The sequence below is a fragment of the Wasmannia auropunctata genome, unplaced genomic scaffold, assembly GCF_000956235.1.
Source record: "Wasmannia auropunctata unplaced genomic scaffold, wasmannia.A_1.0 LD336001.1, whole genome shotgun sequence".
NCBI classification, from domain to species: Eukaryota; Metazoa; Arthropoda; class Insecta; order Hymenoptera; family Formicidae; genus Wasmannia; species Wasmannia auropunctata.
The window spans coordinates 452,710-469,771 of NW_012026889.1; the positions used below are offsets into that span (position 1 = coordinate 452,710).

The window sequence follows — 17,062 nt, forward strand, 5'->3', positions numbered from 1 at the left end:
TCCCGACATGGATTTAATGTCACACAAGTAACTTCCGTTGACACCTTAATGACTGCGTGCGCTTGACTTATATATGTATATTTTTTCTCCATCATGTGGGATTCACCGACAGCGTTTATTTATTATTTTTTAATTTTTTAATTATTGACTGAGTGCGTAATATTTTATAATATGTGTTAATTTAATTATTTATTTTTTTTGTGTGTGTTCAAATTAATGCGATTGAAAAAGGCCTAGTCAAGCTGAAACTAGTATCGCGATACATTGCATGAATAAATAATTTATCGAACATCCATTAGATTTATTTGCTCATCTTTGGCCTATTGTTTTTTAAGTTATTATATTGAGCGGAATATTTTTCATTTTTTACGTGAAAAAAAAATTTCTGTTACAGCGTTTTTATTTTAAATACTTATTTTAAATCTGTAGATAACGATAACGCACCTGCCTGTTTAATGTGATATCTGACCCGACAAGTCGTTTGACGCGAAGGTACGGATGGGAAATGTTTTTCAAAAAATGAAGCAGTTCCATATGTTGAAGTTGTGCTCGCCATTCCTGACTGCCAATCGCCACCGGATCTGAGAAATATGAGATTTGTCACATATACACCGGCGAAAAACGTAATGCATGTGCGTATTTTCGTGCGTGTGCGCAAACACATGTATGACACGTATCAAAATTTTAACGAGGACTACCGAAGGATAGAGCGTTTGGATGATATACTATCGGACATATGATTTGGCTATTTCCGTTGAAAGAATACGCCTTTTGGGACTTTTAAAACGCAGAAACGAGTCGCAATCTGTTTTTTCAACCGCGATTTATTACACTTGATGCATTTGCATTTAATACGCCGAAAAATATTACGGTCAAGAGAAACGTGCATGTATTCATGACAACTCTATGAATATCACTGTATACCCACGCGATATTTTTTTATAAAAAATTTATATCATATGAATGTAAGTGTGTTTGGTTTAAGTATATAGTTGAAGGGTATACATTTAGTAATATTTTTGAAATTAATAAATAAAGTTATAAAAAATTTTTCGAATGAAAGTTATTTTAAGGATGTATCACCCATACAGTTTCTGCAAAATAAATTGAAATTGGAAATGTATTAGTATTTGTACCTTAAATTATAATATATAAAAGTTCTGTAAATAACACTTTTTTATATCGGACATACGATCATAACATAAAAAATTTTTTTCTATTTTATATGAAAAATTTAATAATTTATCCTTTATCAAATATAAAAATATTTTTTATTAATTTACATCGATATTATTTGTATCACAAAAAACACAATCAAATTCAAAGTTCATAGTTGAATTTAATATAAATATTTTTTTCGCAGAATATTTGTAAAAATCTAACTTGATATAACTTATATATTAGTATAAAATAATGCTTACCCGTGATGCTCTGGAAATCGGTGGGAAGACAAAAGCATTGAAAGATGCATAATAATAAAAATAACACAAATCGATGGACATTAATCTGCATCATTCAAATTAGCGTCGGCTCCGGCTTTTGTTATACAAGTCACGCCAACGTGACGACGAGATTTTAGCAAAGACCACCTCGACAACTAGAGAACGCACAATGACTTCGAAATATGGAAAACCGTCACTTATATACTATCTACACACGCCTGTACTGTACGGAACCACGCAAACGTTCCTTCAAACTGGATATCTTCCATTAGGCGCTCGCGTGGCACGCACGTTTCTTACGTGTATAAAAATAATTAAATAAAAAATGTTGCTACAGCAATTATTATATTTTTACTATTATCATTCGCGTAGAAAAAGTTAATTATTTAATATTGCATTAATATATCGCGGCATCGCTGCAATAGTGTCATATCTCGAAAATTGACAATTTTGAGTTATTCATCACCAGATAAAAGTACACGCCAAAATTCATCTTTTCCAATAAATAACTCAAAATTGTCATTTTTCGAGATATGACACTATTGCAGCAATGCCGCGATATGTACATAGAAAAATGATTTTTTGATAATTTCTTTAAAAGAAAAAATTAGGACATATATACAAATACATGCGCAAGAGAAATATTTTTACAAACTAGCAAATTCCAATAAAGCGTCTATTGAAATTTGAACAATGGATATTTCGTTAAAATTGTTTGCTACTGTTGAGAGATATTCTACGTCCAGTTTAACATATTTACCGTGTCAAATTACTAAAGTACTAAAACGTACTTTACGCATGCTGCATTGTGCCGATTCAACGTGGCAACTTGACTTAGAGCTTCGGTCCCCGATCATTCAATGAACCTATTAACGCCGCATAATTGACGCAAAGGCTAAGGCCGCGAATCAGGGAGCCGCTTTCGTGGAAGTGGAGAAGCAAGGCGGGAGAATTACGCACGACCTGTCCGGACAAAGGTTAATTCATGCGAATACTCGGCGCATATACGCTTGTCGAAGCGAGAAGTAATGGACGGCCGGTAACTTGAGAAATATTCGATTCCGTTCGACGTTTCATTAAACCGCTCAACGCCGCGAGACTCCGCGACGCGGCAGGATCTCGCCGCTGGTCCGGGAGCTGGAGAAGGATAGCGGGACCGCGAGAGTCCCATCCCGAGAGATGAGCGGAGAGAAGTGAGAACGCGTGGCGAAGCTATGGTAGCGAGGGGAAAGAATGAGGGAACGAGGCGGCTCTCTCTTTCTCTCTCTCTCTCTCTCTCCCTCCCTCTACCGAGTGTACCCGGCAGACAAATCCCGCGGTCTTTCGTCTCCGTCTCTAAATGCGATACTCGAGAAAACGGACATCACCCACATACCTGTCCAGGCCATTGGCTTCGCCGTTTGCCACGCGAACGTACGCACGCACGTATACGCATGCACTCACGCACGTATCGATATGCGAGACGCGCACACGTCTAAACGTCGTATGAGAGGTGATCGACGATTTGTGTGTATCTATGAAGTATTAAACGAACGGTTAACGTTTATAAACGTTATTTAGATAAAATTGTTTTCATAATGCGAATTTAGCGGTAAACGTAGTTCTGAGTCTCATCTTGAGTTTACACTTCGCATGCGGTCTTTACATTATTTATAGATGTGAATAAAATTTATTATAAATATACTCTCTGTTTATAATGTAATGTATTTCAAATGCAGATATATACGGACTACTTAAGAATTTCTCAATCGATATCCGTAGCATTTCGCCGAAGGGGACACGACTCTGCAGCTGCGATTAAGAGAAGCGCGCTCCAGCATTTTACGCATGTCGGCTACCTATTTATGCACGCATCATTGATCGCTCCGAATGAAACGTACCTCGAAGTCGACCGTGCCGATAACGGGTCACGCTTGTTCCGCGTCTTTCCCGTTTTCTTTTTTTGAATAATAAGATCCGCGACACATACATACATTATATTTTTTAATGAAACGAATATAAAACGAAATTTGGAAGTAAAACTGGAATCAGAAATATACGTTAAAAAATGTAATTACTTAGTATGCAAAAATTTAATTATTCTTGCTTCTCTAAATAGAACTAGATTTAGCTACGTTATAGTGACAAATTAACGGCACAAAACTCGGACGAAGCGTTTCATCCGCGAATGAAAGAAAAAATATAATTAAATTTGTAATTCTCTCACAGAAATAATGTCCGTATTTTGCACTCGAATAATAAAGCGTTAAGTAACGCGGTTTTTCAATGTTAAAAAGGCATATATGTATTTTATGTTCATTGCATGTTCAACAAAAGAAGTTTATATATACACCCAAGTCCTTGAGTTTCCGGATGCTCTTAACGCATTGTACGTTTAACAGTAAATTCGTCATTCGCGTCCCAGAATCCAGAGTCTTCGGTGTTGCACTGAAGAGGACGTTATTGCTCGAATAAGGTCCTCCTTTGTGACAGAAATACCGCGTTTTCACGAGGTATCTTGCACGTAAGGCTCGCGTGTAAGCAAAATTGGCTCGCTACAAAACGAGTTTAACGTGGAAAAGAGAATACCGTAAATGTTTCAAAGTGTTCCTTAAACGGCGTACACGAAGTTGGAAATTTTTATAGAAGAATGTTGCATTTGCGTAATTAAAAATAAAGAATTTAAAAAGAGAAAACTCATACGGACGTTGAAGTTACGCAGCGGTGAGAAATTGTCATCATTGCGTTTTACCTCGAGAGATTTTTCGTACAAGATCAAGAGCACGAGATCTCCCGATCCGTTTGTGAGTAAGATTAATTTAACGTCGTACTGGCAAATCTTTGCGTTCACAATGTTGAAAGAAGACGGATTGTAATGCTTTTAATATAATTAAATAAAATAATCATGCTTTTAATGTAATTAAATACGTTGAGAATTTTTAGAATCTACCTTGCTCGTATTACCATATCGCACGCGCGTTATTGTTTTTCCGATGTCTCCCCGCGAGGAGAAACGATGACGATGAAGAGATCGAAACGATGATTTACGAGCAAGGAATGAACACGTCAAACTATGATCGTTTAAATTCACGTAGGTGTCAAATGGACATATTTAAAATAACGCACGTGGAACTTAGCGCGATGACAATCCAATTCCTCTGGCGTCACGTATCAACTTTACGACCTTTCTTCGAAAGATATTCGATCGTGAGCTTACGTTTACGCTTGATAGCCATCGTAAGAAGAAACGAGAGACGCGAAGTGCGCGCGTCTCTCTAGAATGGCAAAAAGTGAAAGAGGGACGAAGGAAGAGAGAAAGAGAGAGAGAGAAAGACGGAACGAAATCCGGAGAGATCGCGATTTCGGGGCAAAAGCCCGAGGCATTACCATTTAAGGTACCCCGTACATATCCCTTTTTTGCTCCTCGCGTCACTTTGGCACGCATAATCGCGAGTTATTCTGCGCGCCGTTATCTGCCCACTAAAAAGCGTCTTTTTTTATGCGATATTTTCGCGAGAAAGATATAAAGTCTCGAATCAAATTAAGAGAGCAAAGTTGATAATTAAGGTTTCGCATAGCGTCATTATTTTATTGCCCCGATAAATTAATCAATATAATAATATATTTTTATATAAAATATAATACTTTTATCTTGAAAAATGCAATACGCACATGAGTGAATCCGTGTTTACTTGTCAGGCCGTCGAGAAATAATTGCAATTTATATGAAATGTAAAATGTTATTGTAATAACCATACTATAATTGTTACTTTTACACATGCGCAATCGTATCTCATGTTATATTCCATTACGATTTGATCTTTTAGGGATTAAATTGTTGCGAAACAGATCGTGTGAATAAAGAATACCTATACATTCAAACTTTACGAGAAATGAGAAATAGTCCATCTTCGTTAATACGAATGATAGCTGATCAAGGAGTTCCTAGGAACCATCGCACGCATTTGTAGATTAAAGGGCAGAACGGAAGATGGAATAATAAACGAGAAAGGAAAGCACGCACTAACGAGATTCGGGTTTCTACCTGTCACGTCCTTTCGATTCTAACTGGTAACTGAATCCGAGCTAAAAACCGGCGGCTAACAAGGCGAGAGATCGTTTTATATTATCTAAAAAAGAGACGCCGTCACGCATTTTGAAATGATAATTGTTTGAGATTGTCCGTAATTGCTGCCCAGCTTTAATTAAAAGATGTTTTGAGCGTTTACAAAGTACAAAAAAGTATTTGATCTAGGAGGGTATAATAAAAGTTTACCATGATACTTTAATTAAATAGCATAAGGCAGAGAAATACGAGGCAAAATATTTATTTAAAGAAAATTGAATATAAACACTTTTATTAGTGCTTTGAGATAATCTTTTATTATAGACAATAAAAAATACAATTAAAACTATGTAGAGCTTAGGAGGCAAATATATTTCGTAAATTCGAGAAAATTATTTATAAAAATAATTTGTCTCGGTTGACTGCTCTTCATTTTAAACCTCTCGAATCGAAAAGTTAAACTCGTAAGTAACTTTCGGCAAACTTGTTTTATTATAATCATGGGAGTATTTTCGTCGATAAACTTTACCTGCGGTGGCTTATAAAAAGAATGGGGCGAGAGAATAGGTAAATGGACTGCAAGTATGAAATGTCGCTTAAATGTAAAATGTTCACCCGGAAATAAGAGGTCATAAAGAAGTAAAGTCATAAGCCGTAAAATCGGTGTCGCCCGGCGAATGTTCTACTATCTTGGAGGTTTATAACTCCATTGTGCTATCGTAGATAAGGAAATATATATCTAGTAGAAAGTGACGACGCCTTCGAGATTATCGTTCGCTGAAAAAAGAAAATAACGTGTCTCCTCACGCGGGCTCATCCATTTCCAGGATATCACAGAAATTTAACAACCTCAGCTCGCTGCGTTATTTTCACCTTTCGATGCTCAGATATGCCGTTTTAAGATCTTTCCAGGCTTTAGAAAGTTCTATATTTTACATTCACCCCGGAATTTAAATATACCAGAATGCACGGCGCTTGAAACGCGTAATACCAAGATTTAATTCTTCTGCCGCGAGAAAAATTTTAGAAAGGATCTTTCTCTAATTTCGCTCTTAAATTTATTTTACTACGCGATTAGTAGTAAAGCGCAGTTGATTAAGCATCATAATGTTGCATCTATTGAACACCAGATAATAATTGTAAACTATGAAATTGGACGGTAATTATGAGTGAAACGGATCATTCATCAATTTCGACTTTAAAGATCTTTTATATTGAAGCTATGTTTTTATGTATTTAAGCTACAAGCTGAAGTGTTTTTATCGTTTTCTTAGTTAAGGATCAAACTCGTACGCCCGTGGCGATACGTTTATTACTACATAATGACCAAAACCATCTTCAGTCACGCTTCGGAACGGTAAACGAAACGGCCGCACGAGCGGCCGCGGGCGAATCGGGAAAGTGCCGATCCGCGTTGACCAGGGAGGGCAGAGAGGACCGCCGCTGCCTCGTAAACTAACGAGATGTCGAAGCGGTAATGCCGACCATAATTCGCGACGAGTTACGAAGCGAACGGCCGCGTCGTGTCACGTAGTCGTGCGCTTCGAGATGGCATAATTGGTATATAAAGTAGAAATTAAGTTGGTAGCCGCATTCGGTGTGCGAGTGAAACTCCGCGCAGGGGATCCGCGGGTGAATCGCGCCCGAGACTCCCGGCTCGACTGGCGGCAATCGCATTTGGTTATTGCCTTGTATTTTCGTCGGTGCGCGCGTGTGTTTTCCGCGGGCGGCGCTTAAATTACTGTAAAGGAGCGCGCGGTGATAAAATCGTGAAATATACGACCGAGTGCGTACGCGCCTCCGTTAATAGCGACGGCGCGTTAATAAGCGCCGGGAGAGATATCGATGGTGACATTATCGGACGCATGTCGCGGCCAATAAGCCCGAGCAGATTTATACAATGCGCGACATTTGTACGAGAAATCATTTGTCAAAAAAATCATTTTACCTTTTATGGACAAACGAGAGGGTAATTATAAGATTCCACCAAATTCTCGATCTTTCAAATTATTAATGCCCGAGAAGACGCTTGATATCGATAACTAAAAATATTGACATTATAACAGTAAAAATGTAATCTGTATTCGCGTTTATTATTTGGTAACGGGATTTCGTATCTGCAGTATTGGAAACCGAAATTCGCTTGAAATTCTACGTCTTTCAATCCCCTGAGCTCATCCAATCTTCTCCTCCACGAAATCCATTCGTGTGTGATTCGAAAAGCGCAACATGGGACAAAAAGGGGAAAGAGAAAGAGAGAAAAAGAGAGATATGGAGGGAGAGGAGTACTGAAGTTGCACCCTCGTAAAGTAACGAAACGTCGAAGTGATACCGCTTTGCATAATTATCAATGAGTTACGAGGCACGCTTGCGATTCGTACAGCTTGTTGCAATCGGCATATAAAGTAGAAATTAATATGGCGACGGAGGCGCAAGTCCCGGTGAAATTTCGAAAAAGAATTTGCATCCGGACTGAAGACCGAAAAAAAGAGGGACGGCCGCGCGTTATTATCTCCGAGGCTGGATCACTTTGCACACGTAACGGCAAATACACGCGCGTGTGTGTGTGCGTGTATTCGCCGGATGGAGAAGGGAGGGGGACACATAAACATCCTTACCGTATCTCGTAAGTAATTAGCGCCGCTATCGCGGCATTTCGATGTAAAAAGTCTCGTAGAATGAAGACGTCGACCGGGTCATTATCGCATACGTCGCGTAATCGTAGCGGGAGAGTGATGCTCGAGTCTCAGCTCAAGTAGAAAATTGTTCTGTCAGTAAGTAGATCACTTTGCCGCTTAGATCCCCATCGTGCAACGCGGTTTATGTATAAGATTTTATTCAAGCAGTGCTATTTTACCAAATAATATTTCTACAATGTGCGATATCGAGAGAGAAATATTGTGCAAGGCAACAAAGCGACGGCGGATTTTGCAGCGTCCGTATCGATGGTGGGATTCATATTTCAAACGTTGTTTGTTCCAGGAAACCCTTTTCCTATACGCAAGAGGAAAAAAATTCCAGCGAAAGGTCCGTTCCCCGGACTGCGGCTGTGTTCGTAAATCAGGATTCCTGATCCGCTTCGTGCGATCTTACCCCTTGTCCCATCCCGACGCTTCCGCTACCGCGGCAGGAGGACCTCTTCCTTTCGACGATTACCATCTATAACGTATTTCGGGATCCTCGTGTCATCGGACCCTGACAAATTAGTGTCCCTAACGAGACGTTCCCGTCGTAAAGATCTCATCTCGCCGGGCTTTCCGTTCCGCGAGAGTCATGTATTTTAATGACTTACCGCAACAAACTTCAACTTTACGAACGCGCTAAAAATACAGGAGGAGGGAGGAAGGGGGGGGGGAGGACGAAATCACGCCGCGCGTATCCCGCGAACTTGACTTTTACTGGAGAAACCACTTCTGCGCGCCTCGCGATCCCTATTCTATTCGCCAGCTATTCGAGAACACTCAGTTTGATTGAGAAAATAGAGGTTCTGTTTTGGAAAACGCGCGTCTCGTTCGCGGCACGGGAACGTATGTGCGTCGCTGATGTGCAGGGCAAAAGAATAATTATTTTGCGCATCGCCCGAGGAGACGTGCCCGGTCGTCCGATCGTCCGCAAAGAAATAATCTGAACACACCATCGGTTGGATGGATAACCGCTCTGATTGCACAATTTATCATTTATTAATATTTCTTGATACTACCTGTGTTAATTATTCAAAGTGAACAAAAATATTGATAAAATTGCATTACATTTAAATATCTTATAAAAGATAAATTTTTACACAGGATTGTAATGTCATACTTAATATCCTGTTTCAAAAACATTTAAAATAATATGTTATATTAATTTATCTAAATGCTTTATATTTTTTTAAAGTGAAAGACATGAAAATAGAAACGCATTTGCATCAAGTTAAAACTTCTATTCTATATTTTTATGTTATTATAGTGTTCTCATTTTTAAATTCGCAAAGATTTTTATTTCAATCCATTTGCATCAGTCCATTTTGTCAGGAATATTTGTTCAGTACATCAATTTTAATGAAAATACCGAGGAGGTCAATTAAATATGTATATCTCTATTAATGCACACATTTCGGCGGTTTCGGCTAATTTTCTGTAATAGGCTAATAAAATTTCAAGGGCTAAAAACTGACGCACGACGGGCCCTTATACCAGTCGCCCACGTGTTCGTTATCGTGATCGTGGTTACACGTAGACAATGATCCCACATCCATTTAAAAAAGAAAGATCGAAAACTGCCCGAGCGATCTCGCACGCACCGAAAAACTCGTGTGGGAGTATCCCTTTCCGAAGCGCGTAGAGAGCCTCGTATTACGTATCCCTTTGTATGCGTATGTAAATCTATCGGCAACGGCGTAGAGATGAACGGCGAAAGGGAAGAAAGTGGGAAGAAAGCTCGCGTTCGACGCTCGTAAAACGCTGCAACTTTCATTTTTTATTCATATATGTTCGAGTAATATTTACGAGTAAAACAACTCTTCAGAGTGTACATTTCTGCATACTATTCTTCATAATTTTGTTTCTCGTAATTCCCCGCAATTCTGAACTTCTAATTCCTCGTAAATTTCGTAATGCATATATGTATTTTTATTCATCGCCTAAGAAATTAACTTACCGCCAAAATTCATTTACATGAAAATAAAATCGTGAAAATTGCGTTGTGATGAGTGTTACTTTATGGTGAAACGCGAGGAGGGAATAATGCGGTGTTTTTGCAGCCTTTAGCGACGTTTACGAGCACGTTAAAAAATTCTATAAATATGGTAATGAACGCCGTAGTTGCGCCAAAATGAAGCACATTCTCGCCAGGCGATTGCAGAAATATCAAAAACGTAAACATGATATACATATATGTGTATATATACATTTTTAAACATTTTTACTGATAATGGCATTTACAAATATAATTATGCGTTGGGTAACGACATTTTTATCGTCAGACACAACTTCGACGCCATTGCGCGAAAAAAATATATATGTATGTCGCATACGTGTGTGTACACATAATCTGTATGTGCGTCGAAACGCGAACACGGTATACCCCACCCATATTCCTTCTACCTCCTCTGGAAATTTCGTAGTCGTATATCGTAACAAATGATTCTTTATTGGTCAAACCTCTTTCTCGTGCAAATTTATGCCCGTTTTTTTTATTCATCGCTTTTCTTCGCCTTGCTCCATTGAGGCAACCGCCCTCCTCGATGCTTTATATTTTATTATGGCTAAATGATAGGTTTTCTGTATATTAAAGAACACACACAACGATTCCATCTTTAACACTCACATGGAAGCGTGTAAAATGTACATGAAAATATATTCAGTCACATCATTATAAACTGTCATAATTGCGTTTGTTTATTAAATCCTTTTTAGCGTAAAGCGCTAAATAGTTAGTAAAAAAAATTGGAAATTTATGTCGTGGTTTTACGTGGTAATTATAACTTTTAAACGATATTAATATTGCGTGTTTGAAAGAAATAAGAGTAAAAGAATAATATGTTGAAATCAGTTTTATTAAGTAGCAAATAATATCACAGTTTTATTAAGAAACACATAAAACATAATTGCTAAGAGTTTTTATCAAGAGTTTTTTCAATCGAGAAGGGTTTTATTTGCAATGTAATCAAAGTACACAGGAATTCTTTGTCACAATGAGTGCTTATTCAACTGAACATACACAGTAGGAAATCGCGAAGGAATGGATATCGATATTGGTTTCTTAAAATCGATAATGTCGTGTTTTAATTGAAATTTGTTATTGTCCACAAACCTGCTCTCCTCACCCCTGCTTGCAAAATTATAATAAAAAAAATAGCCGTATATTTACTCCGTCGGTTTGCGCAACTTGATAATTGTGCGACTTTCCCTGCCGCATAATTCACGATTTTACTGTCACACTTTACGATCGGTTTGCGTTCTCATCCGACAGATAATGATATTTCGAGAGGCGTGTAAAACTACATGTGTTTATCAAACATATTTCGACATAATTGTATCTTCTTAACACCAAGGTTGAGCGAAGAAAACACATTTTTCTGACATTCCGAATTTTAATGGATAAAAATTCAACAATATTCTGTTTTTACATATCGTGATTCATAATTTCTCTCATTATTTATATTGTTATCTACGAAGGCCTCACGGTGTTGCAGTAGCTTTATTCTCATTTTTCTTTTCTAATCTAAGTTTATGAATTTAGATCAATTTATGCAAATTTTAAGCAATGCAAGTTATATACCGTGATGTAAGACATAAAAATAAGAACGTATCGTTTCACTATTCGTCCGTGAGAATTTCTGGCTTGGCGCCTGGAATTGTGAGGTCCAGTTTCAAACGAATGCTCTCGGTAGCGTTAGTTTTTTTATTGTAAATGGTCTCATTGTGATAAAGATATTTTCTATCCCTTCTTGTCTCGATAATGCGCACGTATGGTTCTCCGTTTGATGTGTGACCGGACACGACTATTTCTGACAGACCATTTATAGTGTTGATACTCCTAATGTTGCAGCCATTTACTGTTAATCCTTTTTCTATTATTCCGTTACTAATTACGCTACTTATTATAGCTGCTTGTGATGCATCTACAAGTAAATTTCCGTTGTGCCTGGCGTCTGGAATTGTGAGATCCAGTTTCAAAGAAATGTTCTCGGTAGCGTTAGTTTTTATATTGTAAATGGTCTCATTGCGATAAAGATATTTCCTATCCTTTCTTTCCTCGATAATGCGCACGTATGGTTCTCCGTTTGGTGTATGGCCGGACATGACTATTTTTGACAAACCATTTATAGTGTTGATATTCTTAACGTAGCAGCCATTTAATGTTGATCCTTTTCCTATTATTCCGTCACTAGTAAATGCGCCATTTATTTTTATACTTTCTTGTGATGCATCTGCAAATAAATTTCCGTTGTATGTTAATTTTTCTTTTCCTTTACAATTAGTTGCGTTATAATCAATCAGTACGTAATCATTGAAATTTGATAGTTTATATGGAGAGAGAGAGAGAGATTATTTTAAACAAATTTAATTAATTATTAGCAATAGTACAATATTATATACAGTAGGATTTTGTTTGAGCAAGTGCAGCTCTACGACGTCCTGCATAATTCCTGACTAATTGCTTTTAAATTACAATGTCATCAATTGTCGGTGCTTGATTCCAAGCGGGTATTACGGCGATTAAATTTTTTATCGATACTAATCGCCGATAACGCTACTCGATTCGATACGCTCGTGGGTATAGCTACGCGTGCTAATTGCATAGATAATCGTTCCGCGCGGAATTAAACGTCAGTTGCGAATTAACGGGCAGGACTGAATGGAAAATGGATACCGGCCGTCTTGAGACTCGGCAGGGAATGCCGACAATGTCTGCTCCGTATCACGGCCGATAGTGAAAGTAACATCGACCGCGCGGCAAACGAGATGCGATTTTGGAATCTCTCTCCGTCTCTCTATCTTTTGCTACGATAAAGAATATCGCTAAGTGCGAACTATTATGCAAACATACCGATCTTTCTCTTCCGCGTGCGATAGAAATGAAACCGTGTTTTTAAATATTATATTAAGATATCTCGGCACTTCGGAATTTTCCGAACGAGAAACGACAGAAAAATAACTGTGATCAAATCACAAATATTGACTCAAATGCTCAAAAAAAATATTGGATAAAATGATATTAAATTAAGTATTAAATAATATTAAATTAAGCATAAAATATTAATGATAATAAAGAAATAAATACAAAGTGAAAATATGTCATATGTTTAATTTCGTGATGCGCTTCAATGTGCATACGAATTTATCGTCGTAATTTCTACTATATTTATTAATTGCATAAATAATGCAAAGATGTGATTTTTTTTTAAATTTTTCAGCTTTCTTTTTGATTACCCTTTTATACAAATTGAATTACGCGTCACGCTATTAAATGTGTGACTGTTTAATTTTTACTTCATATTGATGCTGTGAACGTGATTCCTAAATTAAATAAACGCCAGTCAATTGTAAAATATTCTGTGATCGATTACCTTTTGGTAGATTCGCAATTGTTTTGTTAACTTGCGCGAGCATCGATTGCAATGAATTCTGTCGTTGCAATTCTTGCAAATGCAAATTTTTGTTTAATTGATCCATTTCATATTGCAATGTTTGTTGATTTTGGTTGAATTCATTCTCTCGTTGCAATTGTTGCAAATGCAAATTTTGATTTAATCGATTCATTTCATCTCGCAGATTTTGGTTGAATTGATTCATTTCATTTTTAAAATTGCGTTTCCAAGTATCCATATTTTTTCTCATTTTGCTTTCCCAGTTCTGCGGAGCACCTGTCCCCAGACGAGCACTGCAACATAAGAAAAAGTCGTGAAGATAACTATTGGGAACGAATTATATGCTTCATTTCCGAGCGCGTATACGCTTCTTCTTCTTTTTTTCTCTGTGGGACCTACACCCAGGCGGGTATGATACGGCCCAATTTCCAAACGGCACAATGAGATTCTAAGTCATAGTAAGATACTAGAGTAACTGTCCCTATTAGTATGCCTGTACGTTTTAATGTGCTTTTATATTTAAATAAGTATATACATAAAAATACACTGGTACAAATAAATAGATAATACTTTAACTTAATAAAAAAAACACTTTGTCTATTTATTTGTACCAATTTATTTTTATGACTTATTTAAATATAAAAGCACACTAATAGGGACGTACAGGCACACTAATAGGGACAGTTATCCTATGCCGCGAAAATTCTAGAAAATTCCAGAATCACTCGACCACAGACGTCCACTTCAGACCGTGGCTCACGGTCGAATTCCAACGCGTATACGCGATTGTGGCAAACTATAGTTCGCCCGTCTATGCAAACGCGATGATTCATATGCGTCAACGGTGAATAAATACGCAGACGACGGTATGACGATAGTTATTAATGCTCTTATCATTGGCGCGGGCACTCGGTGTATTCAGCGAGTGAAAAATGGTTTGCCGATTAAAAATTCTGGTGTCTAAAGCTGGATCCAGACCAAGCAAATAAACACGCGAAACAATTTGCTTCAATAAGTATGCGTAGTCTCGCGACGAGTTCGTTCGTATTTGCTTGATCGGTTTGAATTCGTCTTAATATACGAGATCTCGAAACAGGCGTCAGACTCGCTTGTCGTTCAGCGATTGCTGCCAATCGGCGTGGCGTCTGCGCTGTATATAATCGGGAAAAAGAATAATGAGCTATTTTTATTGAGAAGAACTGACCTGGTTAACAGTGCAACAATCAACACGATGTAACTGAATTTCTTGATCATTTTCGTATATGAGATTCGTCTCTGGATTTCCGCCTGTAGGCAAACGTAGAAGGAAAACTGGAGTCGTGCTTTCTTCAACGAGCGTAAGCGAATAAAGGAGATCCGGTTAGATCACGTCGTACACAAGTGGATATCACACAAGCGCCTTAGGCCCGTTCTACAACACATGTCATATGTCGGGTCGTAAGCCGTAAAAACTGACCAGTCACAATCGAATGTTCTTCTTATATTCGACTGTGATTGGTCAATTCATACGGCTTACGGCTTACGACCCGACATACGACGTATTCTAGAATGGGCCTGAAGGTCCATCTACAATGAAAGTAGTAAGCCGTAAGCCGTAAGTACTGATCAATTACAATCGAATATTCTTCTTACATTCAACTGTGATTGGTCAATTCTTACGGTTTACGATCCGACATACGACGTATTGTAGAACAGGCCTTACTGTGCGTGCACCGGCGATCGACAATACTGCACCTAGCGCTGCTAACGTTCTGCCGCACCACGCACGTTTCTCTGCATTTATATGTACACAGACAGACATTCAGGTGTAACGACGTTATCGAAGACGCTACACTCCTATGTACGTACGTGTTCACATTATCGCACTAGTCTAGCGATAAAAGAAACGAAATCTTTAAGAAAAAAAGAGTATATCCTTGGAATGCGTAGAATCGTTGGATAAACGTTATCGAAATGCTACTGATAGCAGAGGACGAAGAGAAATCATAAGAAATAAAAAGAAGCCGTTTTAAAATAACATCAATGAGAAATAACAGATTTTGACTTAACAGTTTTTGGAAAATTTTTAACATTTATTCATATTCTCTTGATTTCTCTGCCAAATTATATTTTAATATTACATACATTATTAACATTATTTTTATCAATATAATATACAATATGTAATTTTCTATATGATATAGATGTATTATATTAATATTAATTAGTGCTTTTTACGTGCTTTTTTACGTAAAATGTCTCATAATATATTTTGCATATTAATATTGTATTGTATATATAACTGATAACTGAGAATCGATATTTTTAAATTGAATGACATTCTCGTTCTTCGATGTCGTTAGAGGCACAACAATGACATTTATTCTTTTAGAGAGCTCTTTAATAGCCCCGATCCGCCGCATCGATCACTCCGATCAGACACGGACGCTAAAAGGATAACGCGAGGTGTCGAGTCGAGATAAATCGTGTGTATCAAATTTCTCCCGAATTTCGCGGCCCTCGGCGACCGCGGCGCGGAAGACCGAGATGCGTCGGTGAGATTTATCGCGATGCCTTTTTGGACCACTGTAATTTCGCGAGAGACGATCGTCGGCGTGCAACCGCTTGATATATCGGGCTCTCGTTACACTTTTCGCCACAAAAGGAATAATTTTTCCACGGTGGAAAATCAACGAATCGCACGCGTGCACGTATCTCATGTGTGTTACAAAATTATGTGGCCGACTTCAATAAGTACCTGTTACAACATTGGTCATTATTCCGTGAGCTTGAATTAAAGATTAAAAGCGCTATAATAAGGTAAAAACTGAATGAAAATCAAAATTTCCAGAGATTATTTAATTATAAAAATTGTAAAAAAAATATAATGTGTATATAAATTGTTGTAAGTCCCCTTTCGTAACAAGTAGATTTTCGTAATAATTTAATAAGAAGGTCACTGTCGCAATCGTATCTCGCAACAGTGACACAGTAAAATTAAGTAAAATCAAAAACTGTTAACGCAGTATTTCGAAAGATCCAAAATCGCTAACGTGATCCAGCTCAAAATTCCGCAGCGTTACAATTATACGATAATTGCAAATGCTGAGCAGTGCAACAGTGGCCCGCTCGTCATGGGATAAAAACCCGCCGGCCAGCGAACCACTGCGGAGTTTAGTTTTGATCTGCAAAGAACGTTATACTGTCGGATCGCGAAGTGTTTGTACTCGCAAAAAGAATAAAAGCAGTAAAATCTATTTATCTACTAGTAAAACCTACCAAGTGTTTCACTCCAATCCAACCACGACGAATCTCCCTCGTTACACCAGTCGGTGTAACAAAATACTTTATTAAAATAAACATATTTACCTTTCTATATTTTTTCGAAAATAAAAATAAATCTCTTTTTTTCAAAAATATATATATAAGTATTTAATTCAATCGTTTTGGTTTTAAATCAAATAATTAAACAACTATTTAAACTTTTAGGGTGAAAAAGGATAAATAATTTACTGTAACAAA

The 17,062-nt window shown here is 37.6% G+C and overlaps 2 protein-coding genes across 7 annotated transcripts in view; both read right to left on the minus strand.

Moving 5' to 3' along the window:
* LOC105453220 (proclotting enzyme-like) overlaps positions 1 to 1,610 on the minus strand; it is a 5,961-nt gene extending 4,351 nt beyond the window's left edge. Inside the window, exons 1-2 of the mRNA XM_011694982.1 lie at positions 1,422 to 1,610; positions 445 to 581 (exon numbers count right to left, since the gene is read on the minus strand). Coding sequence (XP_011693284.1) covers positions 445 to 581; positions 1,422 to 1,515 — 231 coding nt within the window. The 5' untranslated portion in view covers positions 1,516 to 1,610. The remainder of the gene's footprint in view (positions 1 to 444; positions 582 to 1,421) is intronic.
* Positions 1,611 to 11,004: 9,394 nt separating this feature from the next.
* LOC105453226 overlaps positions 11,005 to 17,062 on the minus strand; it is a 45,693-nt gene continuing 39,635 nt past the window's right edge. The window contains exons 1-4 of one of the 6 annotated variants that reach the window (XM_011694998.1): positions 15,264 to 15,699; positions 14,766 to 14,972; positions 13,541 to 13,854; positions 11,005 to 12,400 (exon numbers count right to left, since the gene is read on the minus strand). In XM_011694998.1, the coding sequence (XP_011693300.1) occupies positions 11,787 to 12,400; positions 13,541 to 13,854; positions 14,766 to 14,815 (978 nt within the window). In that variant the 5' untranslated portion in view covers positions 14,816 to 14,972; positions 15,264 to 15,699 and the 3' untranslated portion in view covers positions 11,005 to 11,786. The other 5 variants (XM_011694997.1, XM_011694996.1, XM_011694999.1 and 2 more) reach the window with 5 other exon arrangements.